The following is a 16,290-nucleotide window of genomic DNA, read 5'->3' on the forward strand; positions in this document are numbered from 1 at the left end:
TGGTGACCTTTCTAATCCTCTTGATGACTGGGGTGTAAGCAGGGGCCAGCAGGATGGTGTGGTGGTCTGCTGAGCTGAGAGGGGGTCGGGTAGGGCTTTAAATGCATCTGGTACAGAGCCATAGCATTTATCCAGTCTTTCCCTGACGTGTGCTGCATGAAACATACTGTTGGTATCCTTTAAGCAACTTGTCAGGGGAACAGTGGTTGAAATCACCCAGGATGAACTTGGGAGAGTAAGGTGATAATTGTTCCAGTTTGTACAGAGTGTTGGTGATGTACTCTGTGGCTTTAGCTGCATCAGCTCTGGGGTGGATGTGAACCAAGATGATGAAAAGCTGTGGGAATTCTCTGGGGATGTAGTAGGGGTGCAGGGAAACAGCCAGAAGCTCGATGTCTGTACTGTACAGCTTCTCCCTCACAGTGACTGTAGAGCACCAGCTGTTGTTTACGTACAGACACACGCCGCCACCATGTTGCTTCCCGGTGCGTTCGCGGTCTCTGTCCAGATGAAGAGGTGGTGAAAAATCATCAATGTGCAGCGCGCTGTCTTCGTCGTTGTTGTTTAACCACGATTCCGTGAATGCCAGAATGGAGGCAGTTCTGTACTCATGCAGGTGGTTGACACAGGCTTGCAGCTCTTCCTGCTTGGAGCGGAGAGACCGCACATTAGCAAGGATAAGGGACGGGAGCACTTGTTGTTTGTGTGTCTCCCTCTTTAGTCTAGCTCTCACCCCACTCTTCTTTATTCCCCTCCTGGTTACCTTGTTATTGTGAGTTTTTCGATTTCCGTGTCCACGGAGTATTTCCTCGGGAAAGCAGTCCATGGAAGCGGAGCGGAAAAGCCGGAGGCCGGGCTGCATCTGCGTCCGCAGCTGGATGAGGGAGTCCCTGGTGTAGGTGAGCCTTGGGGTCATGTCGAGGGTTGAAAACAAGTCTGAAAAATCACAAAAATGAGGAAAAGGAAACAAATACAAATATACAGAGTAGACCGTGTCATAAAATAAATATATTGTTAGTGCTTATTTAGTGCTTATTGTTACTTGTTTTTAATATAGTCTAAAAGGGCCGTCTCTGAGTAGAGTCTGAGCCAAGAGTACTTACAGGAAACTGCATGCTTTTGCAGAGCACAGGAGGTGCAGACAGAAAGTGAAACTAAGCAGAGTGTTTTGATCGAAACTTAGTGTGTGGCGTGCAGCGGAAATATATATGTAACCATGCTGGCTTCTAAAGCTTTCAGACCTGAGCTTGTGTCTTCGTGTGTTCAGGCCTCCATTTCCGGAAATGTAAAATAAAGATCATTTTTTGAGCTTTGACCACTTTGAGCCGTGTCTTTCTTTGCCGTTAAAAGAATACAAAGAACTGAATTTAATAACAGCGAAATACAACAATGAAAAGAGCATTAAAGTTAGAAAAAGAACGCAAAACTGCTCAGCTGACTGGCCGGTCGACCGCACGAGCAGCAACCCGGAACTGGAACCGTTGTAGCACAATATCGATTATGTTGTTGTCAATTCATAGAATGTTATTTTAAATCCTTCATGTTATATTGGGGAGATTTCCTGGTGTCATTACCATCAAATATCATTATGAGTGATCAAAAGAAATATCACCACCTACATAAAATCAGACACAAACACTAGCGTGCAGATTTAAACCAATGACAATTGGTACTGAAAGAACAGATTATCGTAGTATTAGGAATTTCGTTGTATTAACAATAGTAAAACATTTTATCCATTATTCATTTAAGTAGGTCATAGGTTAAGGTGCTAAACATCCACAGATAGAGCACACCCACAGAGTTGGGAGAATAGGTCAGAGGTGTATGTGGGAAGCAAAAGCGACATTAAGCTGCCGTTAGTGCGATAAGGTGTTGGTAAGCCAAAGCAAGGAGAGCATAGTGTGCGAAGAAGTGGGCAGCAAGGACACGAGATAGGGAGGCAGGAGATAAAGAGGAATCAGCAGGCACCTAGTTTTGAGAGACAAAGGTTGTTGATGTCTGTGTTGTAGAATCATTACCCTGTTTTAGGTTGCATTATACTTCTGATTTAGAAATTGTGAAATTAATACACTGATTTGTATTACACTATACTGCTGATTTATTATTGCAAATGAATTACACTGTTTTATGATACCTTATATTGCTGATTTATAAAGAAATACTGTTTGCATGGAATCATGGCTTTGCTTTTCTGATTACAAAGAGAACAGAACATACTGCACAGGATATTCTCCCTCATCTCACACATATAATAATGTGAATGTGAAAGTTTTTTTATGACTTTGGAGAGGGGAGAAGTTATAAGAATGTGTGAAACTGTCAGACACTTCGAGATCTGCCGGACACCCTCCCGTGCACCTCTCCAGTCCCAGTGTTTGTATTGCTCAAAGTGTTGTATGGTATAAAGAGAACTGTATTAATTAAAGAGATTGTTGATTGAGCATTAAACACAGAGTGTTGTTCTTCCTTCAGCCTGAAGATCAAAGAATTGGGGTATTTAACAGTACTAATCCAAAGCGGGGGTTTTTAACTCCCCCTACAGCATGACACCACCATGAACCTAAGCCATTGGCACAAGGCAGGATGGATCCATGCTTTCATGTTGTTTAGGGAAAACTCTGACCCTACCATTTAAATGCTAAAGCAAAAATTAAAAATCATCAGGCCAGGCAATGGTTTTCTAATCTTTTGTTGTCCAATTTTGGTGAGCTCAAGTGAGTTGTAGCTCATCAGCTTCAAGCATAAACATCTTGTGTTTAGAGATGCTGTCCTGCATACCTTCATTTGTAGTGAGTGGTTATTGTTGCCTTTATAACTGTTCAAAGTAGTCTGGCCATTCTCCTTTGACCTCTGACATCAACTAAACATTTTCATCAAGAGAACTTCCTCGATCTTGCTCGATATTGATCTTGACAGCCTGGACTGAAGTGGGGTCGCTGAATATTTGATGAGTCTAACAATGATGGCTATAACAGTCACCAGAGCTCAACCCAGCTGAACATTAAAAAATAGTATTAATTTCTTGTTTAGATTTTAAGACACTGGCAGAATTAATAACTTGAAACACTGAAGCTTTTCTAAAGGCACAAGGTACACAAACTCTTTACCAACAGGCATTTTTCTTGATTTTTCTTGTCTTTATGTCACTGCTCTGGTTTAGATCTCTTGTCTCACTGACAAGAGATCTGTAATGGTGTTTGAATCTGTTTAGTCAAAAAATATTATGTATAACGCAACAGAATCATCAACCACAATCAATCAAATATGTGACAGAATGCTTTGTCTTTTTCTAAATTACATTTACTGACACTTATCATTTGTGTCATTCTGAAGGTCTTTAGCAGTATTGGGGGGATAGCAAAAAGAAGTTAATTCTTGCAAATATCCTTAACTGAAACCAATCAATTCAATTCAATTCACTTCTATTTTATTTATATAGAGCCAAATCACAACAAAAGTCGCCTCAAGGCGCTTTATATATCATAAATAATATCATATATAATCGAACTCCATTTTGGTGCCCCCATTTATTGTTAAAACATATAAGCATCAGTGTTTTACTTATAAGTGATGAATGGAGAATACTAATATTTACTTCAATTACAATTATATGTCATTGAAACAAAAAAAATATTCACAGTTCCACAAATTATATCCCTTTAAGTGACATTTAGAGACACATTCTTTCTCTAAGATCATGTCAGTGGATATAATTAGTCTCAGCTTGATAGTCAGATATGTTTTAAGAAATAAACTGTCAACAATTACAGAAAACTATTTACAATGTGTACAGTAACCTCAGTGGTACTAAATAACAGAGTTATGAACAGACTGTCGATTCTGTGAAAATCAGAGCACTTAATTGTCTGCAGTGACTGTAGACTTTTGCACTGATCCCCTCTGTACTAGTTTAGTCAGTGTGGTTGACATTGAAAGTCCCACAAAGTGGGGTTCTCTGAAAGCAGAAACAATGTTTCACAATGTCCACAAGGGGTCAGTGTACACAATAAATTCGCCTCATAGCATATGGCTCGCAAATTTGCTAATAGTAAGGCACAAATATGGCAAAACTAGCAACAGTTAAACTAAAAAGCAGAACAGTCCTTTAACTTAATTCCTAATACAGCTGGGTGTAATTGTCACAAGACAGTACAGCTGCTGCTATTAAATTAGTGCTAAATAATTTTACCAACACAGTATGAAAAGTTTGGAATAGTCTATAGATGAGACTGTGGTGGACCACTGGAGGGCTCCACTCACACCCAGTTTTCTGGAAGTGTTGTTGCTGTGTTTTGGAGAGGAAAGTATTCAGTTGTGTGGTGATGAGTAATAAACGAGCAGTGTTAATCAAGAGCTCTCGTGTCGTCTGTGTTCACCTCCACAAGACATATAATTTTAACAGTTACAAACAGTATCTTGCTACTTAACCTGCTGATGAAATAACACTTACTGAGTCATTAATGCACACCATATGAAACTGCGTGAGAGCTGCAATGTTCTTCAACCACTCCCTTACTAATATCCACTGTGTGCTAAGGGCATGGTCACTGAAGCAAAGTTCTTTTAAGTGCGCTTGATTATTGTCTCTAGACATACTGAGACAAAGTCAGAGAAGGAAAATGTAAACACCTCCTGCTATGACCAATAAAGGCGTGAGCTCTATATTCTCACACATTTATTAATATAAGAACTAACTGTCACAAGGAACTTGAACAACAAACAGGGGACAAAGGAAAAGACTTTATAAATCTCTGTTATTGTTGTTCAGTTTTCTTTTAGGAGCAATTAGAATTTTCTCTTTTGTAACTAAAAATATAAAAAATATATGATCTGTATTTTCTCTCAGCTCAGTTATTCAGTATTTTATCTCTTTATATGCAGTATTTGAATCACTGAAATTAATAAAAAGATGAATTAATTTAGCAGACTTAGATTATTTAAAAGAGGTTTTAAAACACACTTAAAACAGTTAAAAATGAGAAACGAGCTCTGTTATAAGAAGTACTAATCCCACATTTTTCCTCCTCCCTAGAATTAATCATAGCCTGATGACCCTTCCTCCTCTTCCTGCTTTCTGACTCAGCACCTACTGTCATATATTTCCTTCTTCCCTCCCCTTCAGGTCTGCACTTTGAACATGGGTGTAACCAACGTGCAGTGACGCAGAAGACGTGAGAGGAATGAATCACTGTAAAAGAAATTCTGGTTGTTTAGATCAGAGCTCAGACTAATTTCAGTTATGAGGAAGTGAAACTCACACAGTCACTGATACTGAGAGGAGAAATGGCGCAGAAAGGAGTTCAGCTGGACCAAGAAACTTTCTCTTGTTCGATCTGTTTGGATCTTCTGAAGGAGCCAGTGACTATTCCCTGTGGACACAACTACTGCATGAACTGTATTAATGGCTTTTGGGATGGAGAGGAAAAGAAGAAAAGCTACAGCTGCCCTCAGTGCAGACAGACTTTCACAGCGAGGCCTGTCCTGGTGAAAAACACCATGTTAGCAGTTTTAGTGGAGCAGCTGAAGAAGACTGGACTCCAAGCTGCTCCTACTGATCACTGCTATGCTGGACCTGAAGATGTGGCCTGTGATGTCTGCACTGGCATAAAGCTAAAAGCTGTGAAATCTTGTCTAGTGTGTTTGGTCTCTTACTGTGAGAAACACCTTCAGCCTCATTATGATGTGGCTCCATTAAAGAAACACAAGCTGGTGGAGCCCTCCAAGAAGCTTCAGGAGAACATCTGCTCTCGTCATGATGAGGTGATGAAGATGTTCTGCCGTACTGATCAGCAGAGTATCTGTTATCTCTGCTCTGTGGATGAACATAAAGGCCACGACACAGTCTCAGCTGCAGCAGAAAGGACTGAGAGGCAGAGAGAGCTGGAGGTGAGTCGACAAAACATCCAGCAGAGAATCCAGGACAGAGAGAAAGATGTGAAGCTGCTTCAACAGGAGGTGGAGGCCATCAATCAGTCTGCTGATCAAACAGTGGAGCACAGTGAGAAGATCTTCACTGAGCTGATCCATCTCATCCAGAAAAGAAGCTCTGATGTGAAGCAGCAGATCAGATCCCAGCAGGAAACTGAAGTGAGTCGAGTCAAAGAGCTTCAGGAGAAGCTGGAGCAGGAGATCACTGAGCTGAAGAGGAAAGATGCTGAGCTGAAGCAGCTCTCACACACAGAGGATCACATCCAGTTTCTACACAACTACCCCTCACTGTCAGCACTCAGTGAGTCTACAGACTCATCCAGCATCAATATCCGTCCTCTGAGCTACTTTGAGGATGTGACAGCAGCTGTGTCAGAGGTCAGAGATAAACTACAGGACATTCTGAGAGAGGAATGGACAAACATCTCACTGACAGTCACTGAAGTGGATGTTTCACTGTCAGATCCACCAGAGCCAAAGACCAGAGCTGGATTCTTAAAATATTTATGCAAAATCACACTGGATCCAAACACAGCACACACACAGCTGTTATTATCAGAGGGGAACAGACGAGTAACTTTAATGAATCATCAACAGTCCTTTTTGGATCATCCAGACAGATTTACTGGATGGTGGCAGGTCCTGAGTGAACAGAGTCTGGCTGGACGTTGTTACTGGGAGGTGGAGAGGAAAGGGCGAGTTTATGTAGCAGTCGCATACAAGTACATCTGCAGAGCAAAGTGTGGAAATAAATGTGGATTTGGGCATAATGACAAATCTTGGGCATTACATTGTTCCAAAAACTGTTATACATTTTGCCATAACAACACTGAAACTCCCATTTCAGATGTTGGGTCCTCCAGAGTAGGAGTGTATCTGGATCACAGAGCAGGTATTTTGTCCTTCTACAGTGTCTCCAAAACCGTGAGTCTCCTCCACAGAGTCCAGACCACATTCACTCAGCCGCTCTACGCTGGAGTAAGGTTTTACAACAGTTATGGAGATTTTGCTGAGTTCAATAAACCAAAATAGACTGAACTCTTTCATATTGTTGTGGGTTTAAAGTCTGCATTTTATTTTCTCTCCATCATTTTTGCCAATTTCTACACTGCATAGAGTTCAGCTCTCAGTCAACCATTATGGGTGATACATTCTAGTTTTGTTAGGTGGTCTTCTTTCCTTTGTATATCTAGCCATGGAGCCTATCATTGCTCATGATGTTTTTTATTAACAAAAATGCTTCACCACATGAAAATGTAAACTTTTCTTTGCTCTAAATATTTAGGGAATATTTGTATTGATGTATTTGTATATCGTGTCTTCCACTTCATGGGCCTTAACAGTGAAATTAGGATTGTTTCCTTTATCACACAGAATTTATCATCACTTTGTACGTTAGGAAAGAAATGCATAATTACATTTTATCTGTTTAGAAGACCTAACCTTTCTGTTTTTATTTTGTACATACACAAAAATATTAGCTATTCTGTGATCTTTTCTTTTACTTTAGCATGTGATTAATTTCAGCTGTTTTCCCACCTGTTTCTTGTGCCCTCGTCAACGTGTATGTATATATATATTGTCTCAGCCTCTCTGTTGTTGTCTCCCTCTGTCGGGTTGTCTGTTTGTCTTGCATTATGTTATTCCAGGTCTCAGGTTTCTTTTATGCTTCTGTTCATGTTGTCTTGTCACAGTTTTGATAGCTAATTTTAAGTTATCCCAGTTTAGATTTCAGTTTAGTTTTTCTCCAGCTTGCTTTGCCTTGTTTTCTGTTTGTGGATTCAGCCTAATAAATGACTCGCCTTTTGTTTTCTCTCCCGTGTCTGCTTTTGGGTCCACACTGCAAACACACTGGCCCGCCCAGGCTTAACACTATTGTTCAACTACAAAGCTATTTTGAGTTTTACTTTGTGCTTTGGAGTTGTGTGTCCTGCCCTGACAGGTTGTGCGGGAAACTCCCAGTAGATCAGCAAGTTTCTGACCAGCCCATGTGAAATCAATAACCACACCTTTTTCCACTTCACCTTTTGTAAAGTAAAATTATTTCTACTGTGATGGGACTGGACTGAAGTGGGGTCACTGAACATTTGAGGACTAAGAAAATGATGTTAATCATATGCTTTGGCAATCACAAATCTCAACCCAGCAGCACACCTCTGGCAGATTTTGGACTGAAGAAAATGTTCTCACCACCATAATCAGAACACAAAATGAAGTATTTTTTTGTTGTTGTTTTTATAGAACTGTGTTCATTTCTCCTTTAGAGTTTCAGACACTTGCAGAATCAATATCATGAAACACTGGAGCTATTCTAAAGGCACATGGTACACAAACAACTTAATAAAAAGCCTTTTCCTTTAATTTCCCATTCCCACTTGTCTTTGTTGCTGAGCTGGTTCTGATCTCTTGTGCTTCTGAAAAATGGCGTCTGAAGCTGTTTGGTCAGAAAACATTATGTATGACACAATAGAATCTTCAACCACGTGACTGAATACTTTTTGTATCATTCTGAAGGTCCCTAGATCGTAGTATATAGAAGATGGTGGGGGGAAAAAACAAAAAACAAAAACACAATAAACAAACAACAACAACTTAGTTTTCAAACTTAGTCACTTGATTTCTGTCCCCCTATTTATTGTTAAAACATATAAACACAATTGTTGTACTTATAACTGATGAAAATGCTATATTATAAAACTCACTGTTACTTTAATATTTACCACTTATTTGAATAAAGATCATAAAACTGGAAACACAGCACTAAAAAAATATGGTTAACAATTACATACAATTAAAATGAAAAATACTGACAGGGCATCAAATTATTTAGCAAAACACACATAGAAAAACATTCCTTCTCCCAGGTCATGTTAATAAATAAAATTAGTGCCAGCTTGACAGTTACATGTGTTTGTTTTTTTTGTTTTTTTTAGAAATGAATGAAAACTATTTGTAATACACACAGTTTAGAGATACTGAATTACAGTTAATAGAGCATAAGCACATATTGTAGATTCTGCAACAATCAGAGCACCTTGTCTGCAGTCACTGTAGACCTCTGCACTAATGGGATGTGCATTTTTACCTTTATACTAGTTTTTATTCAGTGTGACTGACACTGAAGGTGACATTGTGCATGTCCTGTCTGTTTGGGCTCTATATTATCACAGATGAGAAAAGGTTTAGTACTGTAAGAGTTACAGTGGGATGCAAAAGTTTGGGCATCCTTGTTAATAGCCATTATTTTCCTGTATAAATCGTTGGTTGTTTCAATACAAAAATGTCAGTTAAATATATCATATAGGAGACACACACAGTGATATTTGAGAAGTGTTTATTGGATTTACAGATTAACAAGGTTGCCCAAACAGCAGAGGGCAGCAAAAGATCAGTGTAAATTGCGTGGTGTCTGCACTGAGATGAAGGAAAAGAAGTTAAAATGCTCTATTATTGTTGCTAAATATTTATTTTTGAGCCAATTTGAATTTTCTTATTTTTGTAACTAAAAATGTAAAACATATATGGTCTATATTTGTTCTTAGCTCAGTCTTTACAACCTATTCACTATTTTCTGTCTTTATATGGAGTATGTGAATACCTAAAATGAATAAAATGATTAAACTAATTTAGAAGACTTGGTAGATTCTTTTAAAAAAGAATATTTGAACAGTCCCATAAAGTTGATTCTGTTCATCTGGACGTGGCATTTTCAGTAGGAGAAACGTTTCATCGCTCATCCAAGTGACTTCTTCAGTCTCAGCTGACTGCAGGTTTCCCGAACCTTATAAACAGTATATTTGAATAATGACTGAAACTAGGACCACTGACGAACAATGGGCTGTGAGGTCAGTTTCATAATCACTAATATGCAAACTGTCATGACCATTGATCAATGACCACCGATTAATGACCATTAATTACCACGTATAAATCACGGCAATCCTCCTGGCACTTAACAGTGTACACTATATTACTCTGCTTGTGCTGTGAGACCCAATTCTATGGGTGGACCAGTTTTTGGTGCAGCCCGTTTTGGGGTTTGAAAGCCACAGAGACGCGGTGTTTAGAGAAAATGAGTTAATGTGATTAGTAGTGCTATCAATAGATTTAAAAAAAATTACCAATTAATCCCAAAATTTTCTGAAATTAATCGTGATTAATCGCAACTACTTGATAGCCTGGTTGCAATTACATTTTTTCAACTTTGTATTTAAGGTTGTAACTGACATTTATGCAAAATAATTAAGTGAATGCAGAATAAACACAAAGAATGTATGCTTAAATTATAAAAAAAAAATGAATAGTTTTTTTAAGTCTTTTAACACAGGTTCTGTCCTGTGAAATACAACTTTAAAAAAACCTATATTCTAATAGGTAAGTATACACTAATATATAATATATATTAGTGCTGCCAAACAATGAAAATGTTTCATCAAATTAATCACAGGGTTAATGTGGATACATTTTGATGAATTAGGATTAAATATCATTCATTTTTATTCTATATTAGTCTATTCGTTTTGCATGAGCAAACAGACTCGAGAAAAAAGGGAAAATATATGCACTTAACATGTTTATTGAACTTCTTGAACATTCATGTTAACAAAAACTCTGTAAATATTTATCCGCTCTCTCTGTCACTCTTGGGGAGGCATTTCAAGTCCTTGAAACGAGAAACCAAAGCTATGTAAAGCAAGTGTTCTCAACGACATTAATAGGTCTGCAGTTTGTTGCAATTCACTTGGCAATTGTGTCAGTCAATATGGCCGAGGTACACTTACTGAGTGCCCGATGCTCCATGAGTGGTTTGTCGCAAGCTGGGTGACGTGTTAGCCAAAGTACTAGCAGCATCCCCGAGTAACGTTTGCTTCACGCCAATGTGATATTTTAAGCTGGAAGTGGTTCGGTGAAAAGAAAATTCCTTCTTGCACAACGTGCATAATACTTTATGTCGGTCGACTGTTCTGTCTTGTTATTTTTTTAATACTCAAATTTCCAACTCAGAGGGCCAATGTGTGTTTATCATCTTCCATATTGAGTTGATTGGTTCAGCTGCCCATCACTACCAGATCAACTGCCCATTTGCGCAGGTGCGAAGGTAAGTCTACTTGGACAAACTGCCCAAAATGCGTTGACGGAAAAATGTCAGGGATTTTGAGTCATTCTGCAATCCAGATGCGCTAATTGCGTTTAAAACAAATTGAATCGTGTTGACAGTGATGGCGGATTAATTTGTGTTAACGCGTTAATTTTGACAGCACTAGTAATTAGTGAATTGTACAGTACAGACTTTGCTGAGGAGCAGAGTAAACCAATAACTTGCTTAGCTGTGTCTACTGACTCTATCTCTGCCTGATGCACAGCAGTTTACCAGTTTTAGCGAGTTTTTGGAAGAAACAGCCAGGTGCCTTCATGGGGCGGCTGGTGACAATCTCACATCAGAGAACTACAAGGAGGCTGAGCTTATTCTGCTGAGAGCTGCTCAGAAAGACAGTTTCCCAGATGAGATGCAATGCCTGACCACTGGGAAACCAGTTCACTCATCCAGCCGTCTGTTTTGCCTAGACCTGGAATTTGATAAGTCACTTCAACTCATAAGAGTAGGTGGTCGTCTGAGACGGTGCCATGATTTGGAAGCTGCTGTGATACATCCAGTAGTATTGGACCCTAAACATCCAGTCACCAGACTACTCATCCGACAGGTTGACAGTGATTTGAAACACCCAGGAGGAGAGAGATTGTTTGCAGAATTGAGAAGGAAATACTGGATTCTTCGTGGCCATGAAGCCATAAGAAGTGAACAGCGCTCCTGCCCTGAGTGCCAAAAATGGAGAGCCCAACCTGTCAACCCAAAGATGGCTGACCTTCCCCTTGCATGCCTACGATTACATCAGCCAGCCTTCTTCTCAACAGGCATCGACTGCTTTGGGCCAATGCAGGTGAAGGTTGGTCGTCATCTCCACGACCAAAACGCCAATAGTCATAAACCATGAACCGAAAGGAAAACAGACTAATAAACCACAATACAAAATCAAAACACTGGGCCACAGGCCCAGGACCGTAACACTTGGCTCCTTGAAAGTGCAATATAAAGAAATAAGGGGTTGCCCAATACTTTTGTACTGGTAACTGGATTTATTTTATCTGTTAGTTAGTCTAAGAAGCTTGGAAAGAAAAGCGTCTGGACTTCTTTGAGTTGCTTGAAGACGTTTCACCTCTCATCCGAGAAGCTTCTTCAGTTCTAAGGTCAAATGGTGGAGATTGTGGATTGTGGCTGATTGTGACCCACACACGCTTTCACACCTTGGCTTATGTGATTAGGTAGAGGATCATCAGGGGGTCCTTTGTCCCTCTTTGGGGGAAACTCCCACTGGGTTTAAATCTGGGACTCTCCACCATTTGACCCTTAGAACGGATAAAGCGGATGAAGATGGATGGACATCCAGACTCACTAAAAAGTTTGACTTTTGAACAAAAAAATCTGTATTTTTTATTCTTCTTTGGAATTTTTAATCTCCTCTTCTGCATACCTTGGTTTGTAACAAGTGGTTATTTGAGTCATTTTTGCCTTCAAAACTGCTCAAAGTACTCTGGCCATTCTCCTCTGACCTCTAACATCAACAAAAAAATTTCTCCCAGAAATCTTCAGCTTAGTAGACTTTTTTTAGACCATTCTCTGTAGATCTTAGATATGGTTGTGCTAGAAAATCCAATAGATCAGCAAGTTTCTGAAATACTCAGACTGGACCATCTGACATCAAGAACCACGGCACTTTCACAGTCAGTTTGTAGGGTGGAACATTTCTATGTTGATGGGACTGGACTGAAGCAGGCTCATAGAATATTTCACGAGTATGAAAATGGTGTGAAACAAGGAATCATGCGCTTTGATGGCCAAAGCGCATGATTCCTTGTGTTCCGTTTTGTTGGCTGTATTGTTTTACTCCTGCTGCTTTGACTCGCCTCACCTCGTTGGAGCTTTGGGTTTTACTTTGAGCCCTTTCTGGAGTATTATTTGCACTCCAGCTTCCGTGGCTGGCTAGGGCGATCCTCAGCTGCTTATCCGGCTGGTGCTAAGGAACTGATACTGCCTCCCCTGGTTGCTCCCGGTTTGTAAACTGCACTTTGTTAGAACAAACATCACAAGATTTTAAAAAATGGGCAACACTTCCAATCTCATTAGCAGGCAGAATAAATATAGTTAAAATACCAAGATTTCTCTATGTTTTCCAAATGGTTCCTGTTTTCATAACCAAATCAAGTTTCAAAGATTTAGATAGGTTAATAGCAACATTTATTTGGAAAAATTCAAATCCCAGAATGGAAAAAACATTTTTGGAAGTACCAAAAGAGGCTGGTGGGCTAGGGTTGCCAAATTTTAGATTTTAATACTGGGCGGCTAATATCACCAAATTATTGCACTGGAAATATGTTTATGAAAATAGCGAGGGTGAGGCTTGGGTAAAAATGGAACTGATGTCTAATCCACTTCCCCTCTTAACCTCATCCCTAGCTCTAAATCAAAAACAGAAAATAACAAATCCAGTTGTAAGAACATCTATAAAAATATGGCTTCAATTCAGAAGGCACTTCTGTTTGCAACAGGTTAGTAATTTTTTTCCTGTTGCTTTTAACCCTTTTTTGCCATCCATTTCAGATAAAGCATTCCAAATTTGGCACAATAATGGTTTGAAGTTTTTTTAACAATTTATTTTCAGGAGAAACTTTTAACACCTTTGACGCTTTGATGAGAGATTACAATATACCAACCTCACATGTGTTTAGATATCTGCAAATATGAAGTTTTGCAAAAACATTGTTTCCTTCTTTCCCCTACCTACCTCCTAAAAATCAAGTGGATACTATTTTGGAAATGGATCCTTTTGGCAAAAGGCGAATCTCCAAACTGGTACAGAGCTTAAGGCCTATTACTTGGAAAAAAAAACTAAAAATAATTGGGAAAAAGACATTGGGGTGGATTTATCTGATGATGAGTGGAGATGTTGTTTGAATCGTATACATACTTCCTCCCTTTGCATTCGCCATGGTTTAATTCAGTCTAAAATTCTTCATCGTCTTCATTATACAAGAGAGAGGCTTTCAAAATTTTTCCCAGAAGCCGATCCTGCCTGTCCCAGGTGTGGACATAATCCAGCAAATGAGGGTCGCATGATGTGGTCTTGTCCGAACCTGGCTAATTACTGGGGAAATATTTCAAAGTATCATCTCACATCAGTGCGCAAAATTTAGTGCTTGATTTCCGCATTGGCATTTTTGGAGTTATGCCACCTCAATATGAAATTAGTAAATCTCAGGAAAATGCCATAGCATTTGCTACATTGCTTGCCCGCAGACTTATTCTATTCCACTGGAAGTCTGATAAGGCTCCTTCATGTATACAATGGCTAAAGGAGGTGCTTTTCTTTTTACCACTGGAAAAACTTTTTTTTTTTTTTGTATGTCCCGTTTGGATCTTTAGCCATCAGAATTGTTGTCTTAAGGCCAAGAAAGATGCCAAGCGGATTTATTTTACCAAGTGGATCATCATGGCCTTGCCATATTGGTCCATTTGATTGACCTTTATTATAATTATGAATTTATTTTATTTTCAGTTGCTACAAACGGGACAGACATGACTGGTGGATAGGACAGGGAGAAAGAATGAAAGAAAGAGAGGGAGAGAAAGAAAACCAAAGGGGAGAAGAGACGGTGAGAAGGGGGGGGGGAAGAAAGAAAAAAAACAAACAAACAAAAAAACAAAACACCTGGGTCACCTGTATGGAGAAAAAAAACAGAAGAGAAAGCAAACAACAAAGAGCAACATAATAAAAAAAACAGCACCATCACAATAAACTAGCTAGCAGTAGATATCAGTAGATACTAAATAATAAACAATATTGTGTAGCACGCAAGATAGACAGCGCACAATGTGCTTTGAGGCAGCAGCCAAGAAAGCTGTAGTCCGCGTCTGTGAATACCCATGTGTACACCCGTGTGCATACCTGTGTGGATCAGCATGCTTGCATTCCAAAGGTTTCTCCATGTAACGATCTGCTAGGGGGTGTGGGGGGGCCACAGCCCCGTCCACCAGGGTATGAAGCAGGTATGGAGGAGATCAAAACTCCAGACATCCAGAGGCTCCCAGAACACAAGAGACCAAGGAAGACCAACAGAGGGGCAGCCGCGCCACTGTCCCAGAAAGAGCTGAGGAGAGTCCCAGATGAGGGTTCACTCAGCAGCCGCGGAGCAGAAGCCAGGGGGAGTTGCAGAGACACGCCCGTGAGCTCCGCCGGCAGCCAGCCGTGCCTGAGTGACCGAGCCCCAGGCCGAGAGGCCGGGGGCACCCCACCTCCGAAGTGGCCCGAGCAAGCCCCAGGCTCCAGGCCCCGATAAGCGGCCGCCAAGGAGTGAGCCGGTGTGTACCCGGACGCCCACCCCAAAGCACAAAGAACCACCAACGCACCGAAACCTGAAGGAGTCCGCCACTGGCAGGGGAAGTGGTGGTGGGTGGAGATAGGCCTCCAAACCTTGGAGGGCCTGAGATGTCCCCAGAGAGGTGGCGTCTGATACCCAACCTGACATATAGACACAGACATACAGGCACACACAGACACAAACATCCATTCCCACCCTCATGCTCTCATATGCACTTACTCCACACTCAACCAACGTGGAGACAGACATAAAGAGACGCTGTACACACGATCACACTCCCCAAGCGTACTCTACGAACCGGGTCTAGGTACCCTTGCCCCTGGAGGGGGGAACTGCACCCAGACCCAGGTGGTGTTACCCTTTTCCCTGCGGTGGGGAGAGGCAGACCGCCCCGACTCCGCAGCAGCAGGGAGGCCCCACACTCCAGACCGCAGTCGGATGGCCAACTCCTCCTCCTAGTCCTAGCCCCCCCGCTCCAGCAGGCCGCAGAGAATGGGGGTGAGAGAAGACTCCAAACCTCCCTCCACCCGCTCATTGTAGTGTTGATGCATGTGTGTTCTAAGGTGCAATTAAAACCCAGGAGGGCATGGAGCTACCTGCCAAGGAGCAGCAGGTAAGCGCATAGTCCCTCCTGCTAACCCTCAATGACTAAGTGTATTTAAAATTGAGAGGTGGGCAACGACGTCAGGGGTGAGGTGTACACCCTGATGGTAATTTGGAGTCCGTGTATCGTGCCCACCCCCAAGATCCTATATGTATGTGTAATGAGAGTGTGAGTATTGTGAATGTCTAAGTTGTGGGATAAAATTGAGGCAGAGGCAGCCAGAAGGGGACGGGGGGGGGGGACGGGTAGCCTCCTCTGCACCCTGGTGACATACCCCTACTCCAAGGTCCTGCATGTGTGGGTGGTTGTGGTGGAGCGGG

General features: G+C 40.9%; 1 protein-coding gene across 1 annotated transcript; it reads left to right on the forward strand.

Annotated features, from left to right (window-relative positions):
• Positions 1–5,256: 5,256 nt before the first annotated feature.
• On the forward strand, positions 5,257–7,728 carry LOC101483376 (tripartite motif-containing protein 16-like). The gene has a single exon (XM_014414607.4). The coding sequence runs from the start codon at positions 5,287–5,289 to the stop codon at positions 6,961–6,963; it is 1,677 nt and encodes a 558-aa protein (XP_014270093.3). The 5' UTR covers positions 5,257–5,286; the 3' UTR covers positions 6,964–7,728.
• The last annotated feature ends 8,562 nt before the right edge of the window (positions 7,729–16,290 follow it).

The sequence above is a fragment of the Maylandia zebra genome, linkage group LG18 (genome assembly GCF_041146795.1).
Source record: "Maylandia zebra isolate NMK-2024a linkage group LG18, Mzebra_GT3a, whole genome shotgun sequence".
In the NCBI taxonomy this organism is placed as follows: domain Eukaryota; kingdom Metazoa; phylum Chordata; class Actinopteri; order Cichliformes; family Cichlidae; genus Maylandia; species Maylandia zebra.

Coding starts and splice junctions, on each gene's coding strand:
- LOC101483376 (XM_014414607.4), top strand. CDS start 5,287: ATGGCGCAGAAAGGAGTTCAGCTGGACCAAGAAACTTTCTCTTGTTCG.